General features: G+C 42.4%; 1 protein-coding gene across 1 annotated transcript; it reads left to right on the forward strand.

The window, feature by feature from the left end:
• Positions 1 to 13: 13 nt before the first annotated feature.
• abcg5 (ATP-binding cassette, sub-family G (WHITE), member 5) lies at positions 14 to 21251 on the forward strand (the record flags this gene model as incomplete). Its single annotated transcript, XM_080782990.1, has 14 exons — positions 14 to 174; positions 783 to 904; positions 1388 to 1524; positions 4152 to 4250; positions 5096 to 5228; positions 7646 to 7785; positions 10299 to 10428; positions 10705 to 10918; positions 11738 to 11943; positions 13617 to 13755; positions 14012 to 14085; positions 15013 to 15124; positions 15566 to 15678; positions 21073 to 21251. 14 exons carry the CDS (start codon positions 14 to 16, stop codon positions 21249 to 21251), a joined length of 1959 nt encoding a protein of 652 aa, XP_080639116.1.
• Positions 21252 to 21891: the final 640 nt, after the last annotated feature.

Below are 21891 nucleotides of genomic sequence, written 5' to 3' on the forward strand. Positions count from 1 at the left end.
CAGATCCTATACCATGGAGGAGGCTCCGGGACGTCCGGAGAGCGCCGGCGGGAGGTTCAGAGAGTCCTATAAGTTTGTGTCGGAGGACAAGCTGGACGTGTCTAGACGGAACGGCGGAGAGGGGCAGCAGCCCTCCGGTTGCCTCAGCGTCAGTAAGGTCTCCTACACAGTCAGGTATGAATGGCACACTGAATGTGGCTATATGACACTATATGTGAACTAAACAGAGAGGAAGGCTCCTTCAGATTTGGTTATAGACATTTTGTTAAAGTTTACTATTAAGACAAACAGATTTGGGCAGAAGCTGGCATTGGCATACTATACTAATAGTCGACAGGGAGTTTGGTTCAACTTCTCCTTTTCAATTCCCTCTCATATTGCAGATGTTCTAGGACAGGGGTTCTCAACCCGTGGGGCGCGACCCCTCAGGGTGAATGGCTGGAAATGACTTTCCAACTGAATGGCTGGAGAGTGGAAATGAAGAGTTTACATACAGTATAGTACACATAGTACATGCATACACCTTCCCTAATGATTTATATCTGGTTTCAGTATTTATTTATTGTCTCTATTAAGACAATACACTATAAGTTATTGTAGCAGTCAATTTATATTGGGGGTGGGGCGGGGGTGCCAAAGCATTTTTGGGGGTCCCCGGCCTAAAACATTGAGAACCCAGCTGTTCTAGGATGTAAATTAAGATGTATTGATCTGTGTGTGTGTGTGTGTGTGTGTGTGTGTGTGTGTGTGTGTGTTTGTGTGTGTGTGTGTGCCGGGTGCAGTGAACGTGTGGGTCCGTGGTGGGACTTGCCCTCAAACAGAAAACGATGGACCCGTCATATCCTCAACGATGTGTCCTTCCACGTAGAGAGCGGGCAGATCATGGGCATCCTGGGCAACTCAGGTTGGCATCATGCATATACATTATTCTGCTGGCATTAAAGCACAGGCCCAGCTAGTGAACAACACATTGTTTTCAAATGTTAGAATATTTGGGTTATGTCGAAGTACAGTACATGTGCCTTGCAATTGCTTTGGTTGCAGAATTAAGACATTTGTTGTTAGGGTTAGTGTAATGTTAGAGGCACCTGGGGCTGTGCGGGTCCCAAGTGAAATCTTCCAAATTGCCATGCCAACGCCAAAAAGTGTATATTCTCTTGTTGGTATATTGACTCCATTGACACCTGACTGACCGCAACAAATGCAGTTTACTGACACATACTGTAGTTTACGTTGGCAGATGGAATGCCATATCCCACAATGTGACGAGCATGAGCAGGAGGTGCCATGCGTGCTGAACTGTTTTGTTCAATGAATACGGCATTGAACTGTCAATAGTCACATACTTGCGTGTGTGTGTGTGTGTGTGTGTGTGTGTGTGTTATAGGCTCGGGGAAGACTACCCTCCTGGATGCAATCTCTGGGAGGATTGGGAACTCTGGCACACTGTTGGGAGAAATCTTCATTAACGGCAGAAACCTGAAGAGGGAACAGTACCAGGACTGTTTCTCCTATGTACTGCAGGTACGCACACACACACACACACACACACACACACCTCTCCACCACGGTAAGGTGATGGTTCCTTTGAGGGAATGAGGCATTACCCCCAGGTGAAGGAGTTTAAGTATCTCGGGTCTTGTTCACGAGTGAGGGGGGGGACGGAGAACGGGATCAGCCGGAGAATCGGAGCAGCAGGGGCAGTATTGCAGTCGCTGTACCGCACTGCTGTGACGAAAAGAGAGCTGAGCCAGAAGGCAAAGCTCTCTCTCTACCGAGCAATCTTCGTTCCTACTCTCACCTATGGTCATGAAGTGTGGGTCATGACCGAAAGAATAAGGTTGCGAATACAAGCGGCCGAAATGAGTTTTCTTCGACGGGTGGCTGGTAGAGTTGCTGCTTCTTTACCTGGAAAGGAGCCAGCTTAGGTGGTTCGGGCATCTTGTTAGGATGCTTCTCTCCCTAGGAAGGTCCTCGAGGCATGTTCCACTGGGAGGAGACCCTCGGAAGGCCGGAGGTCTCAGCGACTACATCGACTCACTGGCCTTAAGTTGGAACACCTCAGGATCCCCCAGGAGGAAGTTACTAATGTTTCTCTGGAGAGGGAAATCTGGAGCTGTTGCCCCTGCGCCCCGACTATGGATAAGCGGTTGAAGATGGATGGATGGAGATGTTTCATCTGTCAGTATAGCCATGCATTGATGACAGTGACTTTACATTGCATCTCAACATCTTGTCGCAAATGACCTCTGACCTCAACCTGCGGCACTTAACTGTCATTTTGAACCATAGTGTTTACCATCTTGGTAAACTTCTCCCAGAGTGTATGTTAATTTCTTTTACACATTTGTACAAATGAGCCACTCACTGACTTTAATAACATCTACTCTAATAATAGAAGCATTATAGCTTGGTATTATCATATGCATGCCATGCACACATGCATGCATGCAAGCACACGCACACCCATTGTCCCTTTATCCTGGTTCCCACCACTCATTATTTGACATAAAGTTAATCTTTTGACCTTTGACTTGAATGGCTTTGTGTGTGTGTGTGTGTGTGTGTGTGTGTGTGTGTGTGTGTGTGTGTGTGTGTGTGTGTGTGTGTGTGTGTATGTGCATGTACATATCCACTTATCCAGAGTTACCTGCGTTTACAACAATAACCATGAAAAGTGGAGACTATATGAACATACAGACATAATACACACAGCAAAAAAAAACTAGGGAAAAGGTTGGCGTTTGGAACCCTGTATGAATGAAATTAACTCGAGAACCTTGATAGCCTCCTCATACACCTAATCTCTCATTGAGAGGTGCTCATGTGTATCCAAAGCCCGAATTAAAAAACCGCAAGGCTTTTAAAACCGGTCCTCGCTTCCCTTTCAAATGGTCTCCGTGTTCCAGCCGATAGCGGGGCGGCCCCGGCTGCTCTGCTCTCTAAAGCCCTGTCATTAACTGCCTCTGCTAAGCCGCAGATAGAGAGGTGATATGGCCCCGCTGATAGAAGTCACTCGGAGGAGACATGTGGGACCACGAGGCGCCGCATGTTAATTGAAGCAGGCAGCGAGTTCATTAGGTTCAAGATGTCCGTGTGTTTCTGTCTCCGAGTGTGTTCGCGTATAGCTCGACTACGCCGGAGGAACATAGTTGATATTGTATAGGTTGCTGTCGCGTCAGTATCGGTGATTACTGCAAGGATGTAGCAGCACCAAGCAGAGCTTACTCAATGTGAGTCAGATGCTGCTGTAGTATCCGTGACCGTGCACAACTACCATTGAGTCACACACAGAAAGTTACCATCTGACATTGAGCACACTTGAACTCACGCACATTACTTTGGTTCAAGTTAGAGTAAACACAGAGCTGATATCTACGGGCAGGCATAGAAAATTGTACTATATTCTCCTCTTCACCATAAATCCATAATCCCCCCTTAGCTATAGCCCATGCATATACTGAAATAATAGTGAGGAAGATATATTGAATAGTGATATAGATTGAGATAGATCCTACTTTCTTTTTTATTGATAAGGTTCCTGATTTGATCCTTTCTCCCACGCTCTGCCTGGCATCATCTTAAGTCTCTTAAGTAAATGTTTTTGAAAGATTTTCAACAATATTGAAAGTGTTGAATAATTTGGATTTTCTTTTCTAACACAAATCTTCTCTTATGGGGGTCCCTGCTGGCACAAAGCATTGTCAGAAAAGGGCCAAATACAATTTTGGGGGTCCTTGGCACGAAAAACGAATTAGAAAGTCTTTACTAAACTACCTCCCCCTGGCCAGCCGGGGCGCCTGATGGAGGGGAAAGGAATAACGTGTTCCTTCCACGCGCTATACGTCCAACCAGGGAAACTCCCCCCTGTCAGGTGCAAAGGAGCAACTTGGACACTCAGGCATGAAGGAAGCATGAGTTCAAGTCCGTTGCTCTCCCCATGTCCCCCATATATGGGGACTAGGTTGGCGGAGGGTGTGTAGAGCCCAGGATCACATTAGATAATTGACTCAGGGGTGAAACATGGGTTACAAAATCGTGGGATAAACATTTAAGAAGACAGAAAGTCTTTACTGGCCCAGACCAACAGCTTCTCTCTCTCTCTCTCTCTCTCTCTCTCTCTCTCTCTCTCTCTCTCTCTCCCCGTGCAGAGTGACAACCTGTTGAGCTACCTGACAGTGGAGGAGACTCTGACCTACATTGCTCAGCTCGCCCTGCGGAGACACTCGGCCGATGGCATCAAGAAGAAGGTGAGCGCAGATAACCTCAAGTCAGGCCATAGCACGTCTTCCTCTTTACCAAACTAGCAAATCGAAATATACGTGCTAATGATAATAATAATTCAATGCTGAAGCATCTTCCATAAAACTCTAATGGTCTTGTATATATTTCAAACGCAGTGGTTAAAGCCACCATGGTCAGTAACATCAGTATCATGGTCAGTATGATCATGTCAGTATCATGTCAGTGGTCAGTATCATGTCAGTATCATGACCAGTATCATGTCAGTATCATGTCAGTATCATGACCAGTATCATGTCAGTATCATGTCAGTGGTCAGTATCATGTCACTATAATGGTCAGCATTATGGTCTAGTATCATGCCAGTACATGATACAATACGTCGCATTGTGAGCTTGTAGATTGTATTTTCTACATATTTTCATACGTTTTGAAAACTTGAAATGGGACATTATTGTGTCATTTTGAATAATATTGTAACAGAGACACATACTACTACATTGTGGTATTGATACCCCATTCTAATCCGTCACCGATAATACTGCATGGATATAATCTACTGTATAGCTGCCATCTGGCATCACACTTACATCGTAGTTAGTTTGTCTCTCAATAACCTATTATTTTGGTGTTAGCATTATGTTATGCTTTAGCTATTGAAAAATAGCAGATCTACAAGCTCATAGCACGCCACCGAGTGTCGCGCTACGAGCTTGTAGGTCTGCTATTTTTGGAAAATCGAAGAACGACTGACATAGAAACATGGATTTTATCAGAAAACTGTCAGGATGTAGAAGACATTTTTAGCATCTGATCTCAGGTCAAAATGGAATAAGTGACCTCTGACGTGCAGGTGTCAGCAGTGATGGCAGAGCTGAGTCTGAGTCACGTGGCCCACAGTGTCATCGGAGGCCGCGTCTTCCCGGGCATCTCTGGAGGAGAAAGACGGAGGGTGTCCATCGCCAGCCAGCTGCTTCAGGACCCCAGTGAGTGGCTCAGGGCTCTCATTCCTTTTATATACAGTATAGCATACTGTACATGGGCAACTGGCGGCCCCCCACCTTCACTTACTTAATGTGGCCCTCAGTCCCGCAATACTGATATTTTATTGATTTCAGCTGTTACAATTCCAAGCATGCAAACACGACCCGCTTATTACTTCGGTCTAAATTATTAGCTTATAATGAGTGGTATTAAAATGTTATTGCCTTTTTGTATACGTCCAATGTATTTGTATTTAGTTCATAAAGTTAAAATAACTATAATTTGAAATTAAATAAAACAATTACTTTTTAGGATTCCAATTCAAAAATTGCAAAAATAATTCAGGATTTCAATTCAAATAGCAAAAATAGCTGATCTGAACAAGGTCAAAACACGCACTGCGACGTGTTTTGAGCTTGTAGACAATACTATTTAATATTTTGTACTATTTTACAGTAATATGCAATGTGGCCCTATACTATGGAGTGAGTGTGGAAATATAGTGTCCCTCTCCATCGTCAAAGTTGCCCAGCCCATCCCCGCAAATTTAAATCATGCCACAAACAGGTACAGTACAGCACTGGTTGGATTAACCGTACAGTCAGTGTAATAAGTGTATGTACTGTACCACGACAACATTCCACGATAAAAGTGATTCTCTATATCTAGCAACACAAGAGGTACAGTATAGATTAGATTAGAGGAGGGGGGAGGGAGAGAGAAGGAAAGGGCTATATTTCACACACAATAATCCGGTCAGTGCTGTGGGTAAGTATAAGTAAGCAAGCCTTGGGAACCAACAGTTTCTGTAGCGTGAGGCAGCTTGACGTACAAGTGCATGCCCCGTTGCCCCAGGAGGCATCATGTACAAGTACCGTATACACCCCGTGGATCATATCCACGGCTATAGGCGATGTTGCTGGGTGTACACCCGAACCTTAACACGCTGATCATGCTAATAAACCCTGCACTACTGGGATATACAGTAGAGGCTGATAATGTATAGCGATACGAGCTACATTTTCCCAGTCCTCTTGGCTTCATGCCATACTGGTATTCCTCACTGGTCTAACATAATTATTTATTATAGATTTTAACCCATTCTGGGTGGGAACCCCTGTTGGTGTTTTAAGCATTATTATGTTGTATACATTAGCTATTGAAAAATAGCAGATCTACAAGCTCGTAGTGGCGCGCTACGAGCTTTATAGGTCTGCTATTTTTTGAAAAATCGTGAAAATGTGCCTGAAATCTTTGAACATATATTGTTACAGAGCGAGTTTTTTTTAACTCAAATCTTTGCTACTGGAGGAGGTCCCTGGAACAACACATTCTGAGATTGAGGTCCGTGGCCAAATACTGATCATTCTGGGGCTCCTTATTGACATGGAATAGTTTGAGAAGCACTGACATAGAATTTAGAAGACATTTAGTAGAATCGAGCTCAGGTCTAAATGGGTTAGCATTATTTAAACAAGCTGAATATACTTTAAAATCTATAATCTCCAGCCCTATCTAAATTAGAAGTATATAGTGTGCCATCCCGAGGAGGGAGAGAAGTTCCCCACAAAACGACGGTATAATATCCCAAAAGAGTTGTGAAAGTCATTAAGAACTGGACAAGGAATGGCAGAGAGAGAGAGGATGGAAGGAAGTCACATGGGATGGAGGAACAGATGAAGCTAATGAAAGACCGGGTTATCACACCACTCTGAAGCAGAGAACCGTGTGTGTGCGTGCGTGCCTGCTTGTGTGTGTGTGCGTGCGCGCCCAGTTGTAGTTTATCAGGTCTGTCCCCAGGGACGTATACAAAGGCCTCAGTCCTCATTCAGGATTAGACTGGACACACACACACACACACACACACACACACACACACACACACACACACACACACACACACACACACAGTCACACACACAGTAATAAGAAGTTCCCATTCAGTGCCTCTCCAATCAACCAGGAAATGAATTAATCTCACAATTAATGCATTTGCTAATTCCACTCTGCTTTCATAATGTAAGAGGCAATCTTTTAATTGTCCTAATTAGAGTAATTAACAAAAAAGGACTCACTTATCTTAACACATTAATTTTGTACCTTTGAGGGGCCTGTTCGTGCCACTTAATAATGAAAGTCCATTAAAAGCGTTTCAAAAGTTCAAACTGGAACGAACACACACACACACACACACACACACGCACACACACACACACACACACACACACACACACACACACACGCACACACGCACACACGCACACACGCACACACGCACACACACACACACACACACACACACACACACACACACACACACACACACACACGGTGACATTATCGTCTCTCTCTCACTATTCCCCGGATGTGTGGCTGACTCACCCAGTGATGATGTCATCATTACCATGCTGTCTTGCAGAGGTGATCCTATTGGACGAGCCGACCACAGGGCTGGACAGCATGACGGCCAATCAGATCGTGCACCTGCTTGCGGAACTGGCCAAGAGGGACCGCATCGTCATAGTGACCATCCACCAACCACGCTCTGAGCTCTTTAGGGTATGGGTTAGACCGTCCACCAACCACACTCTGAGCTCTCTTTAGGGTATGGGTTAGACCGTCCACCAACCACGCTCTGAGATCTCTTTAGGGTATGGGTTAGAGACCGTCCACCAACCACACTCTGAGCTCTCTTTAGGGTATGGGTTAGAGACCGTCCACCAACCACGCTCTGAGCTCTTTAGGGTATGGGTTAGAGACCGTCCACCAACCACACTCTGAGCTCTTTAGGGTATGGGTTAGACCGTCCACCAACCACACTCTGAGCTCTCTTAGGGTATGGGTTAGACCGTCCACCAACCACACTCTGAGCTCTCTTTAGGGTATGGGTTAGACCGTCCACCAACCACACTCTGAGCTCTCTTTAGGGTATGGGTTAGACCGTCCACCAACCACACTCTGAGCTCTCTTTAGGGTATGGGTTAGACCGTCCACCAACCACACTCTGAGCTCTCTTTAGGGTATGGGTTAGACCGTCCACCAACCACACTCTGAGCTCTCTCCAGGTGGAGCGAGATTAATTCGTGGCGGTGACGACTCGCCACGACGTATTTTTTTACGCCATGACGTATTCTTCATTATCCGCCATGGCAGAACAAAATCCGCCGTGGCGAGTACAGAATCCGCCATGGCGACGACTCGCCACGACCTATTTTTTTACGCCATGACGTATTCTTCATTATCCGCCGTGGCGAGTACAGAATCCGCCATTGTTTATTTTTTTTTTGCGTGCCGTGGTGCAGGTTTTATTGTCCTAGTAATACTATTCTCGGAATTATTTCATCCTCTTGTAGCGTAACGGTTAGCGCTCTCGCCCCTATAGTCAAGGCACTGTGCCGGGCCAGGTTCGATTCAGGCAAAAAACAAACTTTTTTTTTTTAAAGTTATTTTTTTACCCGTACATACAGTGTGTGTGCGTGCGTGCGTATACAGTGTGCGTGCGTGTATGCGTGCGTGCGTATACAGTGTGTGTGCGTGCGTGCTTCATCGTATTTATTATTATTATTATTATTATTATTAATATGCAGGTAATAATAATAAATACGATGAAGCACGCACGCACGCACGCACGCACGCACACACTGTATACGCACGCATACACGCACGCACACTGTATACGCACGCACGCACACACACTGTATATGCGTGCGTGCGTGCTTCATCGTATTTATTATTATTATTATTATTATTAATATGCAGGTAATAATAATAAATACGATGAAGCACGCACGCACGCACGCACGCACACACACACACACTGTATACGCACGCATACACGCACGCACACTGTATACGCACGCACGCACACACACTGTATATGCGTGCGTGCGTGCTTCATCGTATTTATTATTATTACCTGCATATTAATAATAATAATAATAATAATAATAAATACGATGAAGCACGCACGCACACACACACACACACACACTGTATACGCACGCACGCATACACGCACGCACGCATACACGCACGCACACTGTATACGCACGCACGCACACACACTGTATGTACGGGTAAAAAAATAACTTTAAAAAAAAAAAGTTTGTTTTTTGCCTGAATCGAACCTGGCCCGGCACAGTGCCTTGACTATAGGGGCGAGAGCGCTAACCGTTACGCTACAAGAGGATGAAATAATTCCGAGAATAGTATTACTAGGACAATAAAACCTGCACCACGGCACGCAAAAAAAAAATAAACAATGGCGGATTCTGTACTCGCCACGGCGGATAATGAAGAATACGTCATGGCGTAAAAAAATAGGTCGTGGCGAGTCGTCGCCATGGCGGATTCTGTACTCGCCACGGCGGATTTTGTTCTGCCATGGCGGATAATGAAGAATACGTCATGGCGTAAAAAAATACGTCGTGGCGAGTCGTCACCGCCACGAATTAATCTCGCTGTCTCTCCTCTTTAGGGTATGGGTTAGAGTCACTGGGAGCAGTGGTCTTAGACCAGTAAGACCACTGATCCCAAACACTGGACAAATTTGTATGGGCGGACTCACGAGTAAATATCCCTTCATTTTGTTGTTTCCTACATTTTCTTTTGAATTATTAAAATTATCCAAATAAATCAGACCAGTCTGAAGTGAGTGGTGCAACAGTGCCCCCTGTTGGTACTCTAAACATATTAGGGACGGACATACTGTGTAGGGACATTGCTGTTCCTTGGAGTGGTTGCACCACTCAGAAGTCTTCATGAATATAACAAACTCAATGATTTTATCTAAATAATAATTACATTTAAGAAATCCAAGACATTCCATTAAATTGTAAAACAAATGTTTAAGAAGTAGTGAAATTAGTAGATCTAGAAGCTCACAATGGGTCTCTTCACGCAGCGTTGCAAGCTTGTATAAATCTGCTATTTTTACTAGTTTTGGTTCCGGGAGACATCACATTTTTCTTTTGGGTAGACAGTTAACAAAGAAATCATCAAATGCGCGCGTGTGTGTGTGTGTGTGTGTGTGTGTGCGTGTGCGTGTGCGTGTGTGTGTTCTTGTCCTCCAGGTGTTCAGTAGGATAGCCATCATGAGTTGTGGTGAGATGGTGTTCTGTGGGGAGCCTGCGGAGATGGTGGACTTCTTCAGCCAATGTGGATATGAATGTCCAGAGTACTGCAACCCCTTTGACATTTATGGTACGTACGTAACACTGCCATGTGTATTTCCGTGGCCTTGTGCCTATATCCATGGTTCAGTGGTATAAACAACCATTTAAATAAGTGCATTCAAATAGCGCCTTACTTCAAAGCACGTTTCAATGTACAGCACCGGCCCATGTCTCTTGCTCTTGCCCGTTTTGGTGTTTTAACTAATACTCGGTGTCGGTAATATTTTCTGTTGAGCTCTCCCTCTTGTTTCACTCTGACCTGTGACTGCTTTGTGTTTCTCTGGTGTTGTGTCTGACCCGACAGTCGACTTCACCTCGGTGGACACGCGTAACAGCGAGAGAGAGGCCGCCACTTTCAGCCGCATGCACGAGATCACCTCGTCCTATCAGGCCTCCGCCATCTACTCGCGCATGCTGGGAAAGACGCAGCGGAGCCTGCAGCGGGCCGAGAAGCCGGCCATCCCCTTCAAGAGCAAGGAGTCGCCCAGCGGTGCGGTCAAACTGGGAGTTCTGCTCAGGTCAGTGGGCAGGGTTAGGGCCGATTCATACTCCTATTTTAGAGCCGAATAAAAGTCGGTTCGGCGCTGTAGAGCCTACAATTTGACGTCATTTGAGGTTCGGGGGGGCGGGTACTGTCCTAAAGTCGGCTCTTCGGTGCTACTGAAAGTTTCTGACGAGCCGAAATCATTTCGGCACTACAGCGCCGAAACAGAGGTAAAATAGGAGTATGAATCGGCCCTTATAGGCCAGGTGCTGTGGTGGTGGCACAGGGGCCAGGCAACCATGCCCATGTTCTCTTTCCCCCCCTGAAAAACGATATGATTCTGCTTTGATTTTTATTTGACGCCAAACTCATCCCACTGTCGAGAATATCACCTGGTCATAGTTATTATCACATACAGTACATACGCATGGCCTTATTTATTGAGCATGACAACAGGTTCAACGCTTTGCTTCAATGAATATATCAACATTACTGTCGACAAGGAACTGTCCAGCAAACAAAATTGTATTCTCGCTCATGAGATTCCCTTTCAGAGTGGGAAAGGAGTTGGCTGAGGCTGTTGGCACAGGCATTTTCATTTGTTGTGTGCAGGCATTCTTTGTTTCCACACCTACTGTAACTGTGTCTTTGTTCCTTTGTGCCTGGATAAACTCCAGTGTCTCCTCACAGCCATGATATCTATACCACACCATTCACAGCAACTGTGTCTGACCGGTCAAGGTCACTCATGGCCACATTTGGCCAGCTATAGCTGTCTAAGCCGGTACAGTATATGTGTCACATACATAACATGAATATGACGTACAGTATATATGTGCTTTTTGTGTTGCAGGCGGACAGCGCAGAACCTGTCGCGGGACAGGATGGGCGTTCTGATGCGTCTGTCCCAGAACCTCATCTATGGCCTCTTCGTCGCCTTCTTCGTCATGCGCCTGGACTTGGACGTCATGAAGGGAGCCGTGCAGGACCGCATCGGCATCATTTACCAGTCGGTGGGAGCCTCGCCTTACACCGGCATGCTCAACGCAGTGGCCCTCTGTGAGTTCACTCCCCTATAGAGCGCCGCAGTCCCTCCCCCTTTCAGAAAAACGAGTGGGCCCAGGAAATGGAAACCCCAATGCATTTCTCCCATCGGCACTTCTTGTTTAATTTATTAAAAGACGGTTACGCCGCGGACAAAGCCAACTCGGATCGTGACAAATCATGACAACGAACACAATGTTTTGGGCCGATCAAATCATTAGAAAGAAGAAAGGAAAGTCAGGAGACAAACACTATTTGTTTTGTTTTTCGTCTTATACATTATTTGATCGGTGTTCATTGTCATGATTTGTCACGATCCGAGTTGGCTTTGTCCGCGGCGTAACCGTCTTTAAATAAATTAAATAAGAAGTGCCGATGGGAGAATGCATTGGGTTTCCATTTCCTGGGCCACTCGTTTTTCTGAAAGGGGGAGGGACTGCGGCGCTCTATACAGGCATGCTTAATGCAATGAGTGTCCCTCTGTGTGTGTGTGTGTGTGTGTGTGTGTGTGTGTGTGTGTGTGTGTGTGTGTGTGTGTGTGTGTGTGTGTGTGTGTGTGTGTGTGTGTGTGTGTGTGTGTGTGACACTGGGTGAAAGGTTGGGATTGTCTTTTGTCTCGGTTGGGTTAATCAAAATGTGAAATCGTGGTTAATTAACCTACTTAAAACAATAAAACTAAAGGGAGTGGAGTAACAAAGGCCACACACGATCACATTGTGTGGTGAGTTGAGGAAAAATACCCACTATAGACAGACAGAGACAGACAACAGCAAAAACTGTATATACTGTACAATATAATGTTTTCATCATTGTTTCACTATAAAATATCATAATTATGTATTTTTCCTCTGATTACACAGTTATTGATACGTAGTTGGAGGCAAGCAAAGACCAGAGAACTGGCATGTGCTATAATATAAATTCAGTCGATTAACCTCTAGTAAACTCTGAGTGTGACCATTTAAACACCTGTGCGTTTATGAGTGTTTAAGGTCAGTCAGTTTATGAGTTGCACTATAGTAACCTCTCGTAAACTATGAGCGTGACAATTTAAACACTCTGTAAGCACCCAAACAGGCACAGATAATGATCATATCACTCTAGAAAGAAACTGATAAACAGGTGCAGTAATTGGCTTTTCTGCCGGAGGAGCAGTCGTGGAAATGCAAAAACCTGCATGATATTTTGTTTACTTAGATTTTATATTTTACTTAAGCCCTACTTCATATCATAGGGTGAATACTAATAGCAACAATATGCAATATACAAGCTCACAACATGACGCTTTGAGATGCGTTGTGAGCTTGTAGTTTGGCTATTTTCACACAATGTATGAAAATGGCCTAATGCCATATTCAAAGTTGATGAAGTAGTCAGTCATAACATGAAGGCAATGCAATGTTTTCTAATGTGATGTAAGGGTATATTATTCCATAAGGGTGACGGCTTGTTTTTGACCTCTTGAAAGAAAATGTATTCAGTGGCTACATGTTCTCTCAATTCTGCCATGCTGATGTACAGTACAGTAATAGCATTTCTTATACCGTACACTACAGTGAGACACAACACAACAAGTCTTCAGCCAGAGTCAAGCATTGGATGTTGCGATTATGTGAGTGATGACCTGTTCAACTTGAACTTGGAATCTCCAAACTAACTGTCTGTCTGTCTGTGTTTTGTGAGTCCAGTCCCAGCGATGCGGGCCATCAGTGACCAGGAGAGTCAGGATGGTTTGTACAGTAAATGGCAGATATTCCTGGCGTACATCTTCCATATACTGCCTTTCAGCATTATCAGCGTGTTCGTCTTCACCTCCTTCCTTTACTGGTGAGTAGAGAGACAGGTGTGTCGTGTGTCGTGTGTCGTGTGTCGTGTGTGGTGTGTCGTGTGTCGTGTGTGTGTGTGTGTGTGTGTGTGTGTGTGTGTGTCGGAGGGCATGGTGCTGCCCATATTGCTTTGCTCTCACAGAACTCATGGCTCAAATATTCGGTGCCATGTGTAACACCCGGGATTCGACTGTGCATCCCTCCTCCGTTGACTTGTCCTTCTGTCTTCTCTCCTGTTCTGTGTCCCTTCCCCGCAGGACGGTGGGAATGCACCCGGACCCCTCACGCTTCCTCTGTTTCTCTGCCGTTGTCCTCGTACCTCATATCATAGGTGAGACAAGACATTGACTGAATAAACACTTTTTTTCCCCTGCCCTGACCTATACTGTATGGCGGGGGAACCATTTCTCCTTCTTTGTGTGTGAGGTAGAAGCATAACTTGCGGCTCTAAACTTCCAGGGCATCAGACATGCAGGGGGGCTGTACAACTAACATCAGCTGCTGAGTTACAGTATGTTTGATACAGTAGAAAATACCAAGCTATCTTTAATATTTAGCATTAGTTGTGGTGTCATCAAAAATCGAACTTTTGATGACACTACAGTATGACCTTTTTTAGTGTATAACATGACTTTTGAAATTTGAATGCATGATTTTTGTTTTTGTTATCAGTATGACCTTTTTTACATTGTGATTATATAAAACAAGATGTTTTCCTCTTGTTGGTGCAATAGTATATTGCATTTTTTGTTTGTTAGTATTATATAACTGTTTGCTCTTTTAATGACAGTATACAATGACCTTTATTATTTATCTATTTCATTAATTACATTTATGACTAGGGTTGTCCCGATCGGATCGGGTGATCGTAAATCGGGGGTCGATCACGTCATTTTCAAATGATCAGAATCGGATCGGGAACCAAAAAACGTGATCCCGATATCCCTAGTATCAATAATATATCCATATCATGATATTGTCTGTGATTTGGGATATTATACTATTGTGATATGGCATAAACGTGTTCAATAAAATATAAATATCGGATCGGGAAAAATCGGGATGGTCAGTTCATCATGTTATGTCTTTATCATGGTCAGTATCATGTCAGTATCATGGTCGGTATCATATCGTCTCATGTATGCCTTATTTGAGTACAGCAAAATAAAACCAAACAGAAAGAACTTTATCATATCAAGTTGTTATACAATCATCAGGTGAAATAATCAAATTGCCAAACAATTATTCTTGTGCCCAGGTGAGCTGCTAACTGTGGTGTTACTGGGGGTGGTCCAGGACCCTAACATGGTCAACAGTGGAGTGGCACTACTTAATATAGCTGGCATCATGCTGGGCTCTGGCTTCCTCAGGTAAGACACCACAGGTCCTTTTGTTATGTGTTTGTTTATCTTCTTGAGCACACTGAAGGTGTGGTTTTTATAAGGCCTCACTCACACCTAAGACACGTACGCAAGACACACTTGTGTCTTCAAACCATGTGACTCCCGTTGGAACTGCATTGAGGTGGCCATGACACACAGAAGACACAGGACACAAGTGTGTCTTAGGTGTGAGTGAGGCCTAACTGCATCATGGGTTACAAAGTGTAGTCAGTATGGCCACATTTTTGTTATCCTCATTACAGCTTTAACATTTTTATTGAAATATTTGCGTGCCATTTTGGTTCATTGGTTGCACTTGCAGCTTCTGTTGCAGCTGCTCAAGACATTCCCAGTGGTTTAGTTAACATGCAACACATTAATTTAACCATCGATAGCCCAATTTGTCTCATTATTATTTTTTCTCTACAGGAGTACCGCGCAGATGCCAGAGGTTTTCAAGTGGCTCAGTTATATCACCTTCCAGAAGTACAGCTCTGAACTGCTCATTGTCACGGAGTTCCATGGTCTCAACTTCACATGCAGTAGGTTATCATCACCAAACAATCGTCCTTGGCAATATACTTGCCCCAATTTTGAAACTGTAAATGACCACATCAAACAAAATGACGTCACAGCTGTTATTTTCAAACCTACTTTTACCGTTTATAACACTCTTTATAGTCTGCAGTTACACAACAAAGCCTATAACCCATCGTTTTTGTCATTTCGGAAATTTCGGATAAATCCTCAAAAATGATGAAAAACGGCGCGCTATAGTATGCCGTACGATATGGGCTATAGCCCACGGTCCAAAATGATGTGAAACGAGGCAAACTTTTTTTTTCAAAATTTCAAAAAACATGGGCTATAACCCATCGTTTTTGTCATTTCGTCATTTTTTTCAAATCTTCAAAAATGATGAAAAACTGCGCGCTATAGTATGCCGTACGATATGGGCTATAGCCCACGGTCCAAAATGATGTGAAACGAGGATAACTTTTTTTTTCAAAATTTCAAAAAACATGGGCTATAACCCATCGTTTTTGTCATTTCGTCATTTTTTTTCAAATCTTCAGAAATGATGAAAAACTGCGCGCTATAGTATGCCGTACGATATGGGCTATAGCCCACGGTCCAAAATGATGAGAAACGAGGCTAACTTTTTTTTTCAAAATTTCAAAAAACATGGGCTATAACCCATCGTTTTTGTCATTTCGTCATTTTTTTCAAATCCTCAAAAATGATGAAAAACGGCGCGCTATAGTATGCCGTACGATATGGGCTATAGCCCACGGTCCAAAATGATGTGAAACGAGGCTAACTTTTTTTTTCAAAATTTCAAAAAACATGGGCTATAACCCATCGTTTTTGTCATTTCGTCATTTTTTTCAAATTTTCAAAAATGATGAAAAACTGCGCGCTATAGTATGCCGTACGATATGGGCTATAGCCCACGGTCAAAAATGATGAGAAACGAGGCTAACTTTTTTTTTCAAATTTTCAAAAAACATGGGCTATAACCCATCGTTTTTGTCATTTCGTCATTTTTTTCAAATCCTCAAAAATGATGAAAAACGGTGCGCTATAGTATGCCGTACGATATGGGCTATAGCCCACGGTCCAAAATGATGTGAAACGAGGCTAACTTTTTTTTTCAAAATTTCAAAAAACATGGGCTATAACCCATCGTTTTTGTCATTTCGTCATTTTTTTTCAAATCTTCAGAAATGATGAAAAACTGCGCGCTATAGTATGCCGTACGATATGGGCTATAGCCCACGGTCCAAAATGATGTGAAACGAGGATAACTTTTTTTTTCAAAATTTCAAAAAACATGGGCTATAACCCATCGTTTTTGTCATTTCGTCATTTTTTTCAAATCTTCAAAAATGATGAAAAACTGCGCGCTATAGTATGCCGTACGATATGGGCTATAGCCCACGGTCCAAAATGATGAGAAACGAGGCTAACTTTTTTTTTCAAAATTTCAAAAAACATGGGCTATAACCCATCGTTTTTGTCATTTCGTCATTTTTTTTAAATCTTCAAAAATGATGAAAAACTGCGCGCTATAGTATGCCGTACGATATGGGCTATAGCCCACGGTCCAAAATGATGTGAAACGAGGCTAACTTTTTTTTTCAAAATTTCAAAAAACATGGGCTATAACCCATCGTTTTTGTCATTTCGTCATTTTTTTTCAAATCTTCAGAAATGATGAAAAACTGCGCGCTATAGTATGCCGTACGATATGGGCTATAGCCCACGGTCCAAAATGATGTGAAACGAGGATAACTTTTTTTTTCAAAATTTCAAAAAACATGGGCTATAACCCATCGTTTTTGTCATTTCGTCATTTTTTTCAAATCTTCAAAAATGATGAAAAACTGCGCGCTATAGTATGCCGTACGATATGGGCTATAGCCCACGGTCCAAAATGATGAGAAACGAGGCTAACTTTTTTTTTCAAAATTTCAAAAAACATGGGCTATAACCCATCGTTTTTGTCATTTCGTCATTTTTTTTAAATCTTCAAAAATTATGAAAAACTGCGCGCTATAGTATGCCGTACGATATGGGCTATAGCCCACGGTCCAAAATGATGTGAAACGAGGCTAACTTTTTTTTTCAAAATTTCAAAAAACATGGGCTATAACCCATCGTTTTTGTCATTTCGTCATTTTTTTTCAAATCTTCAGAAATGATGAAAAACTGCGCGCTATAGTATGCCGTACGATATGGGCTATAGCCCACGGTCCAAAATGATGTGAAACGAGGATAACTTTTTTTTTCAAAATTTCAAAAAACATGGGCTATAACCCATCGTTTTTGTCATTTCGTCATTTTTTTCAAATCTTCAAAAATGATGAAAAACTGCGCGCTATAGTATGCCGTACGATATGGGCTATAGCCCACGGTCCAAAATGATGAGAAACGAGGCTAACTTTTTTTTTCAAAATTTCAAAAAACATGGGCTATAACCCATCGTTTTTGTCATTTTGTCATTTTTTTTAAATCTTCAAAAATTATGAAAAACTGCGCGCTATAGTATGCCGTACGATATGGGCTATAGCCCACGGTCCAAAATGATGTGAAACGAGGATAACTTTTTTTTTCAAAATTTCAAAAAACATGGGCTATAACCCATCGTTTTTGTCATTTCGTCATTTTTTCAAATCTTCAAAAATGATGAAAAACTGCGCGCTATAGTATGCCGTACGATACGGGCTATAGCCCACGGTCCAAAATGATGAGAAACGAGGCTAACTTTTTTTCAAAATTTCAAAAAACATGGGTTATAACCCATCGTTTTTGTCATTTCGGAAATTTCGGATAAATCCTCAAAAATGATGAAAAACGGCGCGCTATAGTATGCCGTACGATATGGGCTATAGCCCACGGTCAAAAATGATGAGAAACGAGGCTAACTTTTTTTTTCAAATTTTCAAAAAACATGGGCTATAACCCATCGTTTTTGTCATTTCGTCATTTTTTTCAAATCCTCAAAAATGATGAAAAACGGCGCGCTATAGTATGCCGTACGATATGGGCTATAGCCCACGGTCCAAAATGATGTGAAACGAGGCTAACTTTTTTTTCAAAATTTCAAAAAACATGGGCTATAACCCATCGTTTTTGTCATTTCGTCATTTTTTTCAAATCTTCAGAAATGATGAAAAACTGCGCGCTATAGTATGCCGTACGATATGGGCTATAGCCCACGGTCCAAAATGATGAGAAACGAGGCTAACTTTTTTTTTCAAATTTTCAAAAAACATGGGATATAACCCATCGTTTTTGTCATTTCGTCATTTTTTTCAAATCCTCAAAAATGATGAAAAACGGCGCGCTATAGTATGCCGTACGATATGGGCTATAGCCCACGGTCTGAAATGATGTGAAACGAGGCTAACTTTTTTTTTCAAAATTTCAAAAAACATGGGCTATAACCCATCGTTTTTGTCATTTCGTCATTTTTTTTCAAATCTTCAGAAATGATGAAAAACTGCGCGCTATAGTATGCCGCTATAGTATGCCGTACGATATGGGCTGAAGCCCACGGTCCAAAATGATGAGAAACGAGGCTAACTTTTTTTTCCAAAATTTCAAAAAACATGGGATATAACCCATCGTTTTTGTCATTTCGTCATTTTTTTCAAATCCTCAAAAATGATGAAAAACGGCGCGCTATAGTATGCCGTACGATATGGGCTATAGCCCACGGTCCAAAATGATGTGAAACGAGGCTAACTTTTTTTTTCAAAATTTCAAAAAACATGGGCTATAACCCATCGTTTTTGTCATTTCGTCATTTTTTTCAAATCTTCAAAAATGATGAAAAACTGCGCGCTATAGTATGCCGTACGATATGGGCTATAGCCCACGGTCCAAAATGATGAGAAACGAGGATAACTTTTTTTTTCAAAATTTAAAAAAACATGGGCTATAACCCATCGTTTTTGTCATTTCGTCATTTTTTTTCAAATCCTCAAAAATGATGAAAAACGGCGCGCTATAGTATGCCGTACGATATGGGCTATAGCCCACGGTCCAAAATGATGTGAAACGAGGCTAACTTTTTTTTTCAAAATTTCAAAAAACATGGGCTATAACCCATCGTTTTTGTCATTTCGTCATTTTTTTCCAATCTTCAAAAATGATGAAAAACTGCGCGCTATAGTATGCCGTACGATGTGGGCTATAGCCCACGGTCCAAAATGATGAGAAACGAGGATAACTTTTTTTTTCAAAATTTCAAAAAACATGGGCTATAACCCATCGTTTTTGTCATTTCGTCATTTTTTTTCAAATCTTCAGAAATGATGAAAAACTGCGCGCTATAGTATGCCGTACGATATGGGCTATAGCCCACGGTCCAAAATGATGAGAAACGAGGCTAACTTTTTTTTTCAAAATTTCAAAAAACATGGGCTATAACCCATCGTTTTTGTCATTTCGTCATTTTTTTCAAATCCTCAAAAATGATGAAAAACGGCACGCTATAGTATGCCGTACGATATGGGCTATAGCCCACGGTCCAAAATGATGTGAAACGAGGCTAACTTTTTTTTTCAAAATTTCAAAAAACATGGGCTATAACCCATCGTTTTTGTCATTTCGTCATTTTTTTCCAAATCTTCAGAAATGATGAAAAACTGTGCGCTATAGTATGCCGTACGATATGGGCTATAGCCCACGGTCCAAAATGATGTGAAACGAGGATAACTTTTTTTTTTCAAAATTTCAAAAAACATGGGCTATAACAAAAAAAATCGATTCGAGTTAGAATCGCGATTCTAATGCCGTCCGATTCAGAATCGATTCTCATTTTCCAAAAATCGATTTTTTCTTTTTCCTGGGTTTCTGCATAGTGCATTTACTACCAGCTAAGCTAAGCCTGCCAATTGTATTTATTTTACACCTGTTAACATTAATGTATTGTTCTGGTATTGAGTGAGAAGAGATTTTGTAACTTTTGTACTGGTTCAAATTTGTGCAAGCTAAATACATGAGACATGTTCTTACTCTTGGATTTAACCTTTGTGTGTTTAAATCATTCAGTTGATAAAACCTTTACAATTATACAAGCTTTTTACTAAATGTACTCTGCTTTCATGCCAGAAGACTGGAGTAGATCATGCTAAAATTCTATTTAATTGTTTTTAATAAAATAAAATAAACTGCTTTAGAATCGAAAAAAATCTTTTTTGAATCGAGAATCGAAAAAATCGAAAAGATCGTTTTTGAATCGAATCGTCACCCCAAGAATCGGAATCGAATCGAATCGTGGGACACCTAAAGATTCGCAGCCCTACAACAAACGCAATGATATTTTATTGATTCATATTTATAATGGCAATGTCATTTTAATGTTTTAATTGTTGGTGGGCAATTATTAACACTTGACCTCTCCATGTTTTGTTGTTCTGTGCCAGGCGACAGCAGTCTAGGGGCCTGTCCAATCACCCATGGTGACCAGATCATTGACCAGGGCTACCCTGGTGCTCTTTCCCGATACACGTCAGACTTTCTGCTTCTCTACTCCTTCCTGCCTGTCCTCCTTCTGCTGGGTGTTGTCAGCTACAAGATCAGAGACCACCTCGTGCGTCACTAAAACCATCTTCTTGTCGTCTAAAAATAACCTGTGACTAACCTTTGACTATTGAACCCACCTGCCTCAAGAGATCGCATTTCTATCCCTTACTAACTAAGGTGCGACCTCTCGGCTGTAATTCCCAGACCAGATCTCAGGCTCTTTGATATAGAGCCTCGGTTACATTTGGTCCTTCAAGCCGGAAAGCTTAATTCTACCGGTAAACCTGCTGAGGCCTTATATTTATAATATCGTGATGTCACCTCTGACGCCACAGTTGTGATGTCAGAGCGACACTTCGTAACACTTCCTTCGTAACAAAGGTGATCAAAATAACTATTCTCCTACATTCTTTAATTGTGTACTCTTGAAAGCATAAAATGAAACCAAATGATTTACCCTTACAGCGTATATCTATTCTACGTCCGAGCATAGACATGGTAACGCCCCGCCTGCCTCTGGTCCATTTGGTTTCATTTCACGCTCTGAATAGTCTATCTATAAGGGTCCATTTGGTTAAAAACCCCCCCTCAAGGACCACTGGTGGTCCCCGGACCACTAATTGAAATCCACTGAGTTCGAACGCTTTATCAAAAAAGTACTGTAACTTCTACTTGACGAGCATGTTTGCACTCAACCCTTTATACCTTTTTAGGGGATA

Source organism: Protomyctophum bolini (assembly GCF_963924005.1).
Source record: "Protomyctophum bolini genome assembly, chromosome: 14".
In the NCBI taxonomy this organism is placed as follows: Eukaryota; Metazoa; Chordata; class Actinopteri; order Myctophiformes; family Myctophidae; genus Protomyctophum; species Protomyctophum bolini.